The following is a 15,926-nucleotide window of genomic DNA, read 5'->3' on the forward strand; positions in this document are numbered from 1 at the left end:
TCGAACCCGTGTCCCCTGCATTAGCAGGCGGATTCTTAACCACTGCACCACCAGGGAAGTCCTAAGGTGGTGGTTTTTTTTTTTTTTTTTGCGGTACGCAGGCCTCTCACTGCTGTGGCCTCTCCTGCTGCGGAGCACAGGCCCCGGACGCGCAGGCTCAGCGGCCATGGCTCACGGGCCCAGCCGCTCCACGGCATGTGGGATCCTCCCGGAACGGGGCCTGAACCCGCGTCCCCTGCATCGGCAGGCGGACACTCAACCACTGCGCCACCAGGGAAGCCCAAGATGGTGTTTTTTAAGGGAAGGGTCTTGGGTTTGGATTTGATAGAATTTCAGAGTTATGATTTATCCTTTTGACTGTAAAGCCAACAGCTTTCCTTCAAACACATAATCCATGCAGAGGTGAGATCTCATCTTTCTTTCGGTGTCAGAAAGAGGAGAATAAACTAGGCGGGCAGTCACTTATAGTCAATTCCACATGGGGGTTTGGGAGCTCATTAGATTGGATCTCAACAGTTATAGAATCTTGGAAATGGTGCCTGTCATCCCAAAAGAAAATCCTGTAGAGCCAGGACTGACATACACTTAATCAGCAACCCCAGGTACCTTTACTCACAAACTCAAATGGGGTTTGAGGAAGTTCTCCCATAATGTTGAGTGAGGAGCTGCTGGAATTGACAAAGCTGAAAGGAAGGGTCATCTGGACTCAGAGCCTCACTCGGCTTACTGTGGGAGATGCTGCCTCTTCCTGAGCTCCGGAAGTTTTCCTCAGTCCTCAAGACACATGACCTTCCTCCCCTTGTAGCCTTTTAGTCCAGGTGACCTAATGCTCATATTGGGGATCATAGTTCATGCCAGCTCTGGCTCTTTTCCCAATCTCAAATTACGTAGGGGTGAACGTGAACCTTCCCCTGCAGGTGGGCATCCTAGAATTTTCTGGACCTTCCTGGACTTCACCGAGTAAAGATGCGTTAGCCTGGGCTTTATAATTCTTCATACCTTTAGCTGTGTTTCTCTGAGGTGGGGCACAACCTGGGGGTACCATCCTTGTCGGATGGAGAGGTATTTAAGATGCGGTAGTGTAGGCTCTAAGAAGATGGGAAAGGAGGCAAAGTTGAGAACGGTCTGAGTTGTGTATGATCTGACCTGCCAAGGCAGGGCTGAGACAGTGTCTTGGGCCTCCCTGATGTTGACATAGGCCATGATGCCAAGGCATTCCCACATAGAACGAAGAGGAAAGTCTGACTAGAGTGTTCCGAGGCCAGAAGCTTCATGGCAGAGAGGATACTGTGCAAAGGGGTTTTCCAAGGTAGATTTGTGTACCTCACTGGGGAGGCCACGTCTGGGAAGGGTTGATGAAAGAGAAGAATCAGGAGCTGCTATCTCGATGATCGCCCCCCACACTTCAAACAGGTTTCTTCCAAAGCACAGCAGACAAATGGATGGCTGGCCTGTCCCTAAAGCCCTCCTGAGAGGGCTTCCTAAGTCAGTGCACCAGAGCCTAGGGACCCTCTACACGGGTAAGTCCTTTCTTGCATCAAGCTTAAATTCATATCCCTGTGTGCCTCCTGCCCATCCCCCCCCACCCCAACTTGAACACCAAGGGTAGTGTTGAAAGGGAAAGGGAGTCCCAAACGTGGAGGGAAGCATCCACGTCTGATTACTATCTGTGCTAGATGTGCTGTTGCGGTCTGCGTGAGTGAGGGCTGAGGCTGACGCCATAAACAGTATTCGGAAATCATTCTGTTAATTTATACCATCAATAGGAGCCTCAGATCTTTTCTCTCTCCTTTCAATCACTAGGCAGACAGATGTCCTTCCTTTCTGTGGCTTCTCATCCGTCCGTTTCACATAAATCTTTTGCCCGTTACTCACAGACACTCCTCCCTGAATAATGAGCCTCCCACATCCAGGAGGACCAATCATGGCAGCATCATAGGGTGAGGCTCATTACTGTAGAAGGTAATTCTCCCAGAATAATACCCTTCAGAGGAAGGTCACTGGTGATTGGGAGGTGATATTCACACGGTACTAAAGATGCTATGTTGGCTAAGGACCTAGAAACACTTGAATCTTGCCCCAGACTAATCACGGTTGCCCGTAAGGTCCTTGAGGGGCTATCCACTCAGAGGAGAAAGCAGGACCAAGTGACATTTTATTACAGACTGTAACCTTGGTCCCAAACCCTGAGGCGGAACGCTTATGCTCTAGGTTAGACCCTATGGATGGCTCCTTACCTCAGGTTTGCTAGACAGGCTAAAACCAAAGCAGGTCACAAGGCTGGCTTTGCCTTTCTCCCCTAAACCCAGACCCAGATTGTGATGTTACTGCTGTAAGGTGAAGAAGGATGAATCCCAACTGTGCCCCTCAAACCAGAGGAAAAGAGCAAGTGGGTCTAACAGAACAGCATGTGCTTTTGAATGGAGAAAGAGAGCTGCCTGGGCCTTCTCCCCGGGCATACAGGTCCCAGGCCTTGTGTGACACAGGGCAAAGAGAAAGAAGGAGCTAGCCAAGCCTCCTTTCATGAGAGAGTAGCTCGGTTTTTTGTTTTTGTTTTTTTAGTTTTTTATTATAGAAAATTTCAAACATAAACAAGAAGAGAGGACAGTGTAATGAACCCCCCACGTGACCATCAATAGTTATCAACATTTTGCCAATCTTGTTTCATCTATTTCTCCCCCACTTAATTGTTTTGTTTTTGTTTTCTAGATTATTTTAAACCACATCACCAGTAGCATGTCATTTCCCCTGTAACTACTTGAGCAGGTATCCCTGTCCGATAAGGACATTTTGAAAAACGGCTATTATGCCATTATGAAATCTAACAAAATTAACAATAATTCTTTAAATTGTCTCATGCTCAGTCCATATTCACCTTTTTGTGGTTGTCTTAGCGACATCTTTTTAGAGTTCATTTGTTTGGCATAGGATCCAATGGAGGTTTGCATTTGGTTTTTATGTTCCCATTCTGTAACAGCTCTCCTCCTTTTTCTTCCTATGTCATTCATGTGTAGAAGAAACTAGGTAATTTGTCCTGTAGAACGCTGAATGGCTCTCTTTGTTACTCACCTAACAGCTTTTACCCTGGTGCAGCGATTCCACTCTTAGCAAAAGTGCCCCAGTCTGGGAATACTCCTCCTCCTTGGTGTAGGACACCTTGCTCTCGATCTGTCTCATGCTTGGGAAGTGGAGAGGGGTCCTGAGGTCCTGCCACCAAGTCCTGTTAATTCTGCCTCCTGATTAGCCCTTGAATACACACACTTCTCCTCTTTCCAATCCACAGCCTCCTGTCTTGCCCTACGTTCCACTCATTACACCCCCATCAGAGGGATCCTTCCAGAATGCCTGCTTACTTACGCTGCTTCCCTGTTTACAGTCCTTCAGTACTTGACACATAATTGGGATCAAGTTCTAATTCCTTTTTTACAAGGCCTTTGTGACCCAGCTTTTCCAGCATCTCCAGCTTTGTCTATTGGTTTTTGCCCCTCACACTGTCTTATCCAGCCATAACTCAGCACCTTGAGCCCGCCATGCGCTCTCATCCCTAGGTGTCATCCATGCCAGCCCCGCTGCCTCATCTGGCTAACTCCTGGTTCATTCTCCAGTCCCCACTGCAATGCCCGTCCCTGTTCTTTGCTGCCATTTGCTCCCTCACAACACTGCCTGTCCCCTGCACTAGATTGTTGGTCCTAGAGAGAAGGGCTGTGTTTGCCTTGCTACTGCTGCATCTCCAATACCTGGCACAGTGCCTGGCATGAAGTATCTGCTACTACTTGTCAACTGCATGAATGAATTATTATGCTAATTTCTCAAGAGTAAGGTGGGTAGTTGTTCAGAGTAAGAAAGTGCATGTGATAGGGGCTTTTTATCTAGAAAATGTATAATAAAACTAACAATTTTAATACCCTGATGCTTTTGTACCTTTCTTCCTAACATCTCAGAGCTTGAAGTTTGAAGCTAATACTTAATTTCCTGTTGAATTTTGGGAACTGTTTACTGAATGGGTAATATGCACACCCAAATTAATTCTTTTTATGCTTGGGATAATCATTCGAACTCATGCGATTGGTTGCAGATAGAATCCGTGCTGGCCCCAGAGAGATCTCTTGAACTTGGGGTCACATTGAAGCCAAAATATTACCTCTAATTCAGAGCACATCTGAAGTGCTTTCAGATGTGTGCTGTTGACACGCTTTCCTGGGAGAGGGACTGCGTTAGAGGCCTGTCTGCCATGTTTCCGCAGGCTGTTTGGGGGCTTGGTGCTGGACATCAAGCGGAAGGCCCCCTGGTACTGGAGCGACTACCGGGATGCACTCAGCTTACAGTGTTTGGCCTCCTTTCTGTTCCTGTACTGCGCCTGCATGTCACCTGTCATCACCTTTGGGGGATTGCTCGGAGAAGCCACTGAGGGGCGCATAGTAAGAACTTTTAACCACTTCTCATGGTCCCAAACAAGAGTAAAAATTTTATGATGGCAGCCAAGTCCACTGGGGGGGGGGAAGTTCCCTGGGCGAGGACTGAGGAGATTGGATTCTTCCTACTGAATTACTGTGGTCTTCTGACCTCATGCCAGCCAGCAGCACAGCTCTCCCTTTAGAACAGACCCTCTTCTGCTTGAATATCAATTTCAGTAACTGATTGCCCAGTTGCATTGCCCATTGCCCCAAGGATGGAAAATGATATATCAATGTCATATGCAAATAAGATTTAAGGTGACTCTGTATGACAGCCCGTAGTGTGAATGGTATCATTGTGCTTTTCTATGTATATTTATAAATACTGAATTGAGTCATGCAGAACAGGACTTAGTTAAGGAATCACATGTGGATGGATTTGGGCACCTGAATTATCAAAGTGGTATCCATTTACAGGAGGATTAGACTGTGTACACATCACTCTTGCTAAGACGAAATGCAAGCAAATGGCTTGTCAGGCACACCGGAGAGCTGAGTTGGGGCTGCACATAAGCCTGCATCACTCACTGCGGACGGGCTGTGGACTCAGGGATAATCTTTTCTTCCCCTCTCAGAGTGCAATTGAATCCTTGTTTGGAGCCTCCATGACTGGGATTGCCTATTCCTTGTTTGCCGGACAGGCTCTCACCATCCTTGGAAGTACTGGGCCAGTGCTTGTGTTTGAAAAGATTTTGTTCAAATTCTGCAAGTAAGACATTTGGTTTTCTGAAAACTCTATCTGGATGTGTTAGTGTGCTGTTAGGATTGAATGTCAGGGTCCTAGGTGAGTGTAAGTAGGCAAAGAGCATTGTTTGGTCTGTTGCCCTGCCCCCAGGTAGGACCATGCCTAAAATAGCAGATCTCTTGGCCTTAAAGAGCTTTATTAATGTCCTTCAACCACTATTGAAGTCTTGACTTTTTATCTTTAAAAACACTTTCCCTAGCTAATCCAAACTCCTCCATTTCCATTTCCAGTCCATTTTTTTTTTATTTTATTACTTTTTATTGGAGTAGGGTTGCTTTACACTGTTGTGTTAGCCTTCACTGCACAACAAAATGAATCAGCCATGCGCATACAGATACCCGCTCCCTTTTGGACTTCCCTCCCATTTAGGTTACCACAGTGCATTAGGTAGAGTTCCCTGTGCTATACAGTATGTCCACAAGGGCCAGCTCTTTTTTCTTAACTGCAAGAATAGGATCTTAATCACGTCGGGCAGTGATGGCAGAAGTGTGTGGCGGACAGCTTCCACCTCCTCCACTGTCTCTGTCCTTGCTGTGGCAAATACCACCCATAAAGCAAATCTTTGTCACGCCATCCCAGGGCAGCCTTCAGGAGTGAAGTGCAGTCAGAATTAGGGACAAACTGGGTTGCAGTACTGGAAGTGATAATAAGAGATGAACTAACCACGTTTCTGACCCTTTGCCTCCAATGCAATGGGTCAGAATGTAATGCCATCCACCCCTGATTTTCGATGAACTTTGGTTTTGTTTCAGAGACTATGCTCTTTCATACCTCTCCCTGCGAGCTTGTATCGGACTGTGGACCGCCTTCCTGTGTATTGTCCTTGTGGCAACTGACGCCAGTTCCCTTGTCTGCTACATTACCCGCTTCACTGAAGAAGCGTTTGCCTCCCTGATTTGCATTATTTTCATCTATGAAGCAATAGAAAAGCTGATTCACCTGGCGGAGACCTACCCCATCCACATGCACAGTCAGCTGGACCACCTTAGCCTGTATTAGTAAGTATGCTTTTCTGCTTCTTCTTTTTTTAAAAAATAAAAAGTATAATGGCTGAGGTAGTGTGCCAGGCAGTACTTGTAGCTTCTGTTAAGGAAGTGTCTTGGCCCTCTGGGAAACAGAGCTCAGACATGACGTGGAGACCTGGGGGCCTGCCAGAGGAGAACAGTCAAAAGTGATGAAGGGGAAGATGGATTAAGAGTGAACCTCAGAGGGGACTTGAGAAATGCTTTCCAGGGCATGTCTTTTGGGTCCAGGCATTAAGACAAAAGTAGGCTGCAAATGTAGCAGGGAGAATTCAAGTTAGTTGTTGGGAAGAACTTCTTTTGCAAGGACTTGTGAGGCCTTGGACCACATCAAGATCTCTCTAAGTATATATAGGCTACTCTTACGCATTATCAGGTAGAGAATATTAATAATTCCTTACAGATCCACAGGTCTCTTACTCTGTATGCTAAAGATCTAGAAATCTACTTATTTACCTAGATTTCAACTCAAGAGATTGTATTTTGTTCGGTTATTCAGTATGGTTTGGAGCATTTGGAAAAGGGACAGAGTATTTGGCTGTGTTTTCAACCCTCTAGGAGAGTCTGGTCCTATAAACATTTCTTCTCTGGAATAGTCTTCTCCAAATTATGATTAAATAGAATTCTCCTCATCCTTTAGCTTTGAACATCAAGTTCCCTCCTTCTGGCTGTACCATTCTGATGTGGAAGGTCTGGTTGTGAAGTGAACAATGTCAATGTGAAACTGCCTGAGCAGAAGGCACACTGCATGGAAGTGCCTGCCAGCCAGCCACAGATACACTTTTCTAGATTCTAGCTATCCTTTCATTCACCCTTTAAAAATCAGGACTCATAAAACATGCATTAGAATTTAAAAATGATTTTATTACAGAATAATCACCATTAGGGAGTATAATCTTTGAAGCTAGTGGATTGCCCATTGGCATTGGAGTAAGGTTCATTCTTTGACCTTTTTTAATCATTCATTTATTCATTCATTTAACAAATATTTGTTGAGCACCTACTATGTGCCAGGCACTGTTTAGGCTCTGGAAACATAACGGTGGACATGACAGACAAAGGATCTACCCTCATGAGGCTATATTCTAGTGGGAGAAGACAGACAAAAGTGACCAGCTCTGGACTGAGTAGACTTTGAATCTGGATACTGTAGTTCTTTGTTAATAAAGCTCAAGATGGTATTTTTCTTATATTTCCATTGCATTCCACTGTCGATTCATATAGAGCTGATATGAAGCTAGAACTCCCCAACTCTTCAAGTGATTTTATGTTAATATGTGTGGAACTGATTTTTTAAATAGACTTAATTTAAAAAAAATAATAAATTTATTTATTTAGGCTGCATTGGGTTTTTTTTTTAACATTTTTATTGGAGTATAATTGCTTTACAGCAGTGTGTTAGTTTCTGCTTTATAACAAAGTGAATCAGTTATACATATACATATATCCCCATATCTCCTTGCTCTTGAGTCTCACTCCCTATCCCACCCTTCTAGCTGGTCACAAAGCACTGAGCTGCCCTCCCTGTGCTACGCGACTGCTTCCCACTAGCTATCTATTTTACATTTGGTAGTGTATATACCGCTCTCTCACTTTGTCCCAGCTTACCCTCCCCCCTCCCGGTGTCCTCAAGTCCATTCTCTAGTAGGTCTGCGTCTTTATACCCATCTTGCCCCTAGGTTCTTCATGACCATTTTTTTTTTTAAGATTCCATATATATGTGTTAGCGTATGGTATTTGTTTTTCTCTTTCTGACTTACTTCACTCTGTATGACAGACTCTAGGTCCATCCACCTCACTACAAATAACTCAATTTCGTTTCTTTTTATGGCTGAGTAATATTCCATTGTATATATGTGCCACATCTTCTTTATCCAGTCATCTGTTGATGGACACTTAGGTTGCTTCCAGTCCTGGCTGTTGTAAGTAGAGCTGCAATGAACATTGTAGTACATGACTCTTCTTGAATTATGGTTTTCTCAGGGTATATGCCCAGTAGTAGGATTGCTGGGTCGTATGGTAGTTCTATTTTTAGGTTTTAAGGAACCTCCATACTGTTCTCCATAGTGGCTGTATCAATTTACATTCCCACCAACAGTGTATGAGGGGTTCCCTTCTCTCCACACTCTCTCCAGCATTTATTGTTTGTAGATTTTTGATGATGGCCATCCTGACCGGTGTGAGGTGATACCTCACTGTAGTTTTGATTTGCATTTCTCTAATGATTAGTGATGTTGAGCATCCTTTCATGTGTTTGTTGGCAATTTGTATATCTTCTTTGGAGAAATGTCTATTTAGGTCTTCTGCCCATTTTTGGATTGGGTTGTTTGTTTTTTTGATATTGAGCTGCATGAGCTGCTTGTAAATTTTGGAGATTAATCCTTTGTCTGTCGCTTCATTTGCAAAAATTTTCTCCCATTCTGAGGGTTGTCTTTTCGTCTTGTTTATGGTTTCCTTGGCTGTGCAAAAGCTTTTAAGTTTCATTAGGTCCCATTTGTTTATTTTTGTTTTTATTTCCATTTCTCTAGGAGGTGGGTCAAAAAGGATCTTGCTGTGATTTATGTCATAGAGTGTTCTGCCTGTTTTCCTCTAAGAGTTTGATAGTGTCTGGCCTTACATTTAGGTCTTTAATCCTTTTTTTTTTTTTTTTTTTTTTTTTTTGCGGTACGCGGGCCTCTCACTGCTGTGGCCTCTCCTGTTGCGGAGCACAGGCTCCGGATGCACAGGCTCAGCGGCCATGGCTCACAGGCCCAGCCGCTCCGCGGCATGTGGGATCTTCCTGGACCGGGGCACGAACCCGTGTCCCCTGCATCAGCAGGCAGACTCTCGACCACTGCGCCACCAGGGAAGCCCTCTTTAATCCATTTTGAGTTTATTTTTGTGCAGGGTGTTAGGAAGTGTTCTAATTTCATACTTTTACATGTACCTGTCCAGTTTTCCCAGCACCAGTTATTGAAGAGGCTGTCTTTTCTCCACTGTATATTCTTGCCTCCTTTATCAAAGATAAGGTGACCATATGTGCGTGCGTTTACCTCTGGGCTTTCTATCCTGTTCCATTGATCTATATTTCTGTTTTTGTGCCAGTACCATACTGTCTTGATTACTGTAGCTTTGTAGTATAGTCTGAAGTCTGGGAGCCTGATTCCCCCAGCTCTGTTTTTCTTTCTCAAGATTGCTTTGGCTGTTCGGGGTCTTTTGTGTTTCCATAGAAATTGTGAAATTTTTTGTTCTAGTTCTGTGAAAAATGCCAGTGGTAGTTTGATAGGGATTGCACTGAATCTGTAGATTGCTTTGGGTACTATAGTCATTTTCACAATGTTGATTCTTCCAATCCAAGAACATGGTATAGCTCTCCATCTATTTGTATCATCTTTAATTTCTTTCATCAGTGTCATAATTTTCCGCATACAGGTCATTTGTCTCCTTAGGTTTATTCCTAGGTATTTTATTCTTTTTGCTGCAATGGTAAATGGGAGTGTTTTCTTTTCTTTTTTTTTTTTTTTTTTTTTTGCGGTACACGGGCCTCTCACTGCTGTGGCCTCTCCGATTGCGGAGCACAGGCTCCGGGCGTGCAGGCCCAGCGGCCATGGCTCACGGGCCCAGCTGCTCCGCGGCACATGGGATCCTCCCGGACCACGGCACGAACCCGTGTCCCCTGCATCGGCAGGCGGACTCCCAACCACTGCGCCACCAGGGAAGCCCCTGGGAGTGTTTTCTTAATTTCACTTTCAGATTTTTCATCATTAGTGTATAGGAATGCAAGAGATTTCTGTGTGTTAATTTTGTATCCTGCTACTTTATCAAATTCATTGATTAGCTCTAGTAGTTTTCTGGTAGCATCTTTAGGATTCTCTATGTATAGTATCATGTCATCTGCAAACAGTGACAGCGTTACTTCTTCTTTTCCGATTTGGATTCCTTTTATTTCTTTTTCTTCTCTGATTGCTGTGGCAAAAAATTCCAAAACTATGTTGAATAATGGTGGTGAGAGTGGGCAACCTTGTCTTGTTCCTGATCTTAGTGGAAATGGTTTCAGTTTTTCACCATTGAGGATGATGTTGGCTGTGGGCCTGTCATATATGGCCTTTATTATGTTGAGGTAAGTTCCCTCTATGCCTACTTTCTGGAGAGTTTTTATCGTAAATGGGTGTTGAATTTTGTCGAAAGCTTTCTCTGCATCTATTGAGATGATCATATGGTTTTTCTCCTTCAATTTGTTAATATGGTGTATCACATCGATTGATTTGCATATATTGAAGAATCCTTGCATTCCTGGGATAAACCCCACTTGATCATGGCGTATGATCCTTTTAATGTGCTGTTGGATTCTGCTTGATAGTATTTTATTGAGGATTTTTGCATCTATGTTCATCAGTGACATTGCCCCGTAGTTTTCTTTTTTTGTGACATCTTTGTCTGGTTTTGGTATCAGGGTGATGGTGGGCTTGTAGAATGAGTTTGGGAGTGTTCCTCCCTCTGCTGTGTTTTGGAAGAGTTTGAGAAGGATAGGTATTAGCTTTCCTCTAAATGTTTGATAGAATTCTCCTGTGAAGCCATCTGGTCCTGGGCTTTCGTTTGTTGGAAGATTTTAAATCACAGTTTCAATTTCAGTGCTTGTGATTGGTCTGTTTATATTTTCTATTTCTTCCTGGTTCTGTCTTGGAAGGTTGTGCTTTTCTAAGAATTTGTCCATTTCTTCCAGGTTGTCCATGTTATTGGCATATAGTTGCTTGCAGTAATCTCTCATGATCCTTTGTATTTCTGCAGTGTTAGTTGTTACTTCCCCTTTCTCATTTCTAATTCTATTGATTTGAGTCTTCTCCCTTTTTTTCTTGATGAATCTGGCTAATGGTTTATCAGTTTTGTTTATCATCTCAAAGAACCAGCTTTTAATTTTATTGATCTTTGCTATCATTTCCTTCATTTCTTTTTCATTTATTTCTGATCCGATCTTTATGATTTCTTTCCTTCTGCTAACTTTGGGGTTTTTTTGTTTTTCTTTCTCTAATTGCTTTAGGTGTAAGGTTAGGTTTTTTTATTTGAGATGTTTCTTGTTTCTTGAGGTAGGATTGTATTGCTATAAACTTCCCTCTTAGAACTGCTTTTGCTGCATCCCATAGGTTTTGGGTCATCGTGTTTTCATCGTCATTTGTTTCTAGGTATTTTTTGATTTCCTCTTTGATTTCTTCAGTGATGTCTTCGTTATTAAGTAGTGTATTGTTTAGCCTCCATGTGTTTGTATTTTTTACAGATTTTTTTCCTGTAGTCGATATCTAGGGTCATAGCGTTGTGGTTGGAAAAGATACTTGATACGATTTCAATTTTCTTAAATTTACCAAGGCTTGATTTGTGACCCAAGATATGATCTATCCTGGAGAATGTTCCATGAGCACTTGAGAAGAAAGTGTATTCTGTTGTTTTTGGATGGAATGTCCTTTAAATATCAATTAAGTCCATCTTGTTTAATGTATCATTTAAAGCTTGTGTTTCCTTATTTATTTTCATTTTGGATGATCTGTCCATTGGTGAAAGTGGGTTGTTAAAGTCCCCTGTTATGATTGTGTTACTGTCAATTTCCCCTTTTATGGCTGTTAGTATTTGCCTTATGTACTGAGGTGCTCCTATGTTGGGTGCATAAATATTTACAATTGTTATATCGTCTTCTTGGATTGATCCTCCCTTGATCATTATGTAGTGTCCTTCTTTGTCTCTTGTAATAGTCTTTGTTTTAAAGTCTATTTTGTCTGATATGAGAATTGCTACCCCAGCTTTCTTTTGATTTCCGTTTGCATGGAATATCTTGTTCCATCCCCTCACTTTCAGTCTGTATGTGTCTCTAGGTCTGAAGTGGGTCTCTTGTAGACAGCATATATACGGGTCTTGTTTTTGTATCCATTCAGCCAGTCTGTGTCTTTTGGTTGGAGCATTTAATCCATTTACATTTAAGGTAATTATCGATAAGTATGTTCCTATTACCATTTTCTTAATTGTTTTGGGTTTGTTATTGTAGGTCTTTTCCTTCTGTTGTGTTTCCTGCCTAGAGAAGTTCCTTTAGCATTTGTTGTAAAGCTGGTTTGGTGGTGCTGAATTCTCTTAGCTTTTGCTTGTCTGTAAAGGTTTTAATTTCTCCGTCAAATCTGAATGAAATCCTTGCTGGATAGAGTAATCTTGGTTGTAAGTTTTTCCCTTTCATCACTTTAAATATATCCTGCCACTCCCTTCTGGCTTGCAGAGTTTCTGCTGAAAGTTCAGCTGTTAACCTTATGGGGATTCCCTTATGTGTTATTTGTTGTTTTTCCCTTGCTGCTTTTAATATGTTTTCTTTGTATTTAATTTTCGATAGTTTGATTAATATGTGTCTTGGCATGTTTCTCCTTGGATTTATCCTGTATGGGACTCTCTGTGGTTCCTGGACTTGATTAACTATTTCCTTTCCCATATTAGGGAAGTTTTCAACTATAATCTCTTCAAATATTTTCTCAGTCCCTTTCTTTTTCTCTTCTTCTTCTGGGACCCCTATAATTTGAATGTTGGTGTGTTTAATATTGTCCCAGCGGTCTCTGAGACTGTCCTCAATTCTTTTCATTCTTTTTTCTTTATTCTGCTCTGCAGTAGTTATTTCCACTATTTTATCTTCCAGGCCACTTATCCGTTCTTCTGCCTCAGTTATTCTGCTATTGATCCCTTCTAGAGAATTTTTAATTTCATTTATTGTGTTGTTCATCACTGTTTGTTTGCTCTTTAGTTCTTCTAGGTCCTTGTTAAACGTTTCTTGTATTTTCTCCATTCTATTTCCAAGATTTTGGATCACCTTTACCATCATTTTTCTGAATTCTTTTTCAGGGAGACTGCCTATTTCCTCTTCATTTGTTCGTCTGGTGGGTTTTTACCTTGCTCCTTCATCTGCTGTGTGTTTCTCTGTCTTCTCAATTTGCTTAACTTACTATGTTTGGGGTCTCCTTTTCGCAGGCTGCAGGTTCATAGTTCCCCTTGTTTTTGGTGTCTGCCCCCAGTGGCTAAGGTTAGTTCAGTGGGTTGTGTAGGCTTCCTGGTGGAGGGGACTAGTGCATGTGTTCTGGTCGATGAGGCTGGATCTTGTCTTTCTGCTGGGCAGGTCCACGTCTGATGGTGTGTTTTGGGGTGTCTGTGACCTTATTATGATTTTAGGCAGCCTCTCTGCTAATGGGTGGGCTTGTGTTCCTGTCTTGCTAGTTGTTTGGCATAGGGTGTCCGGCACTGTAGCTTGCTGGCCGTTGAGTGGAGCTGGGTCTTGGCATTGAGATGGAGATCTCTGGGAGATTTGTGCCATTTGATATTACGTGGAGCTGGAAGGTCTCTGGTGGACCAATGTCCTGAACTTGGCTCTCCCGCCTCAGAGGCACAGCCCTGACGCCTGGCCAGAGCACCAAGAGCCTTTCATACACACGGCTCAGAATAAAAGGGAGAAAAGAAAGAAAGAAAAAGATAAAATAAAATAAAGAGTTACTAAAATAAAAACCAAAAAATAATTATTAAAAAAATTTTTTTAAGTAATTAAAAAAAAAGAAAGAAAAAGAACAACCAAACCAAATTCACCAATGATAACAAGCATTGAAAACTATACTAAAAACAAAAACAAACAAAAAAATGGCCAGACAGAACCCTAGGACAAATGGTAAAAGCAAAGCTATACAGACAAAATCACACACAGAAGCATACGCATACACACTCACAAAAAGAGAAAAAGGGAAAAAAAAAAAAATATATCGTTGCTCCCAAAGTCCACCTCTTCAATTTGGGATGATTTTTTTGTCTATTCAGGTATTCCACAGATGCAGGGTACATCAAATTGACTGTGGAGATTTAATCCGCTGCTCCTGAGGCTGCTGGGAGAGATTTCCCTTTCTCTCGTTTGTTCGCACAGCTGCTGGGGTTCAGCTTTGGATTTGGCCCCGCCTCTGCATGTAGGTCGCAGGAGGGCGTCTGTTCTTCGCTCAGACAGGACGGGGTTAAAGGAGCAGCTGACTGGGGGCTCTGGCTCACTCAAGCCGGAGGGAGGGAGGGGTGCGCATGCGGATTGAGCCTGCGGCGGCAGAGGCCGGCGTGACGTTGCAGCAGCGTGAGGTGCGCCGTGCGTTCTCCCGGGGGAGTTGTTCCTGGATCCCGGGACCCTGGCAGTGGCGGGCTGCACAGGCTCCCCGGAAGGGGAAGGGAGGTGTGGACAGTGACCTGTGCTCGCACACAGGCTTCTTGGTGGCGGCAGCAGCAGCCTTAGCGTCTCATGCCCGTCTCTGGGGTCTGCGCTTTTAGCCGCGGCTTGCGCCGTCTCTGGAGCTCCTTTAAGCGGCGCTCTGAATGCCCTCCCCTCGCGCACCGGGAAACAAAGAGGGAAGAAAAAGTCTCTTGCCTCTTCGGCAGCTCCAGACTTTTCCCCGGACTCCCTCCCGGCTAGCCGTGGCACTCTAGCCCCCCTCAGGCTGTGTTCACGCAGCCAACCCCAGTCCTCTCCCTGCGCTCCGACCGAAGCCCGAGCCTCAGCTCCCAGCCCCCGCCCGCCCCGGCGGGTGAGCAGACAAGCCTCTCGGGCTGGTGAGTGCTGGTCGCACCGATCCTCTGTGAGGGAATCTCTCTACTTTGCCCTCTGCACCCCTGTGGCTGCGCTCTCCTCCGCGGCTTCGAAGCTTCCCTCCTTCGCCACCCGCAGTCTCCGCCCGTGAAGGGGCTTCTAGTGTGTGGAGACCTTTCCTCCTTCACAGCTCCCTCTTTTGTCTCTGTTTTTTCTTTTTTCTTTTGCCCTACCCAGGTACGTGGGGGGTTTCTTGCCTTTTGGGAGGTCTGAGGTCTTCTGCCAGCGTTCAGTGGGTGTTCTATAGCAGCAGTTCCACGTGTAGATGGATTTCTCATGTATCTGTGGGGAGGAAGGTGATCTCCGCGTTTTACTCTTCCGCCATTTTGAAGCTCCTCCTCGCTGCGTTGGGTCTTAATTGCTGGGTGCGGGCTTTCTCTAGTTGTGGCGAGCAGGGGCCACTCTTCTTTGCGGTGCGCAGGTTTCTCATTGGGGTGGCTTCTCTTGTTGCAGAGCACGGGCTCTAGGTGCACGGGCTTCAGTAGCTGTGGCCCGTGGGCTCTAGAGCACAGGCTCAGTAGTTGTGACGCACGGGTTTAGTTGCTCCGCAGCATGTGGGATCTTCCCGGACCAGGGCTCGAACCCGTGTCCCCTTCATTGGCAGGCGGATTCTTAACCACTGCGGCACCGGGCAAGTCCCTAAATAGACTTAATCTTTTAAGAGCAAGTTTTAGAATCACAGCAGAATTGAGCCGAAAGTACAGAGAGTTCCCACACACCCACTGTGCACACACGCACAGCCTCCCCCACTATCAACATCCCTCACCAGAGTGCCATGTTTGTTGCAGTCAGTGACACATCATAATTACCCAAAGTCCAGAGTTTACATTAGGGTTCACTCTTGGCATTGTACATTCTGTGGGTTTTGACAAATGTGTAATGACATATCTGCCACTATAGTGTCCTACAGAATAGCTTCCCTGCCCTAAAAATCCTCTGTGCTCTTCATATTTATCCCTCCCCATCACCCCAGCCCCTGGCAACCACTGATCTTTTTACTCCATAGTTTTGCCTTTTCCACAATGTCATATAGTTGTGATGAAACAGTATGTAGGCTTTTCAGATTGGCTTCATTCTCTTCGTAATACGCACTTAAAGGT

General features: G+C 44.2%; 1 protein-coding gene across 1 annotated transcript in view; it reads left to right on the forward strand.

Annotated features, from left to right (window-relative positions):
* SLC4A8 (solute carrier family 4 member 8) overlaps window positions 1-15,926 on the forward strand; it is a 64,338-nt gene that overhangs the window by 19,978 nt on the left and 28,434 nt on the right. The window contains exons 11-13 of the mRNA XM_060024790.1: window positions 4,244-4,418; window positions 5,030-5,163; window positions 5,952-6,197. Coding sequence (XP_059880773.1) covers window positions 4,244-4,418; window positions 5,030-5,163; window positions 5,952-6,197 — 555 coding nt within the window. The remainder of the gene's footprint in view (window positions 1-4,243; window positions 4,419-5,029; window positions 5,164-5,951; window positions 6,198-15,926) is intronic.

The sequence above is a fragment of the Delphinus delphis genome, chromosome 11 (genome assembly GCF_949987515.2).
Source record: "Delphinus delphis chromosome 11, mDelDel1.2, whole genome shotgun sequence".
NCBI classification, from domain to species: Eukaryota; Metazoa; Chordata; class Mammalia; order Artiodactyla; family Delphinidae; genus Delphinus; species Delphinus delphis.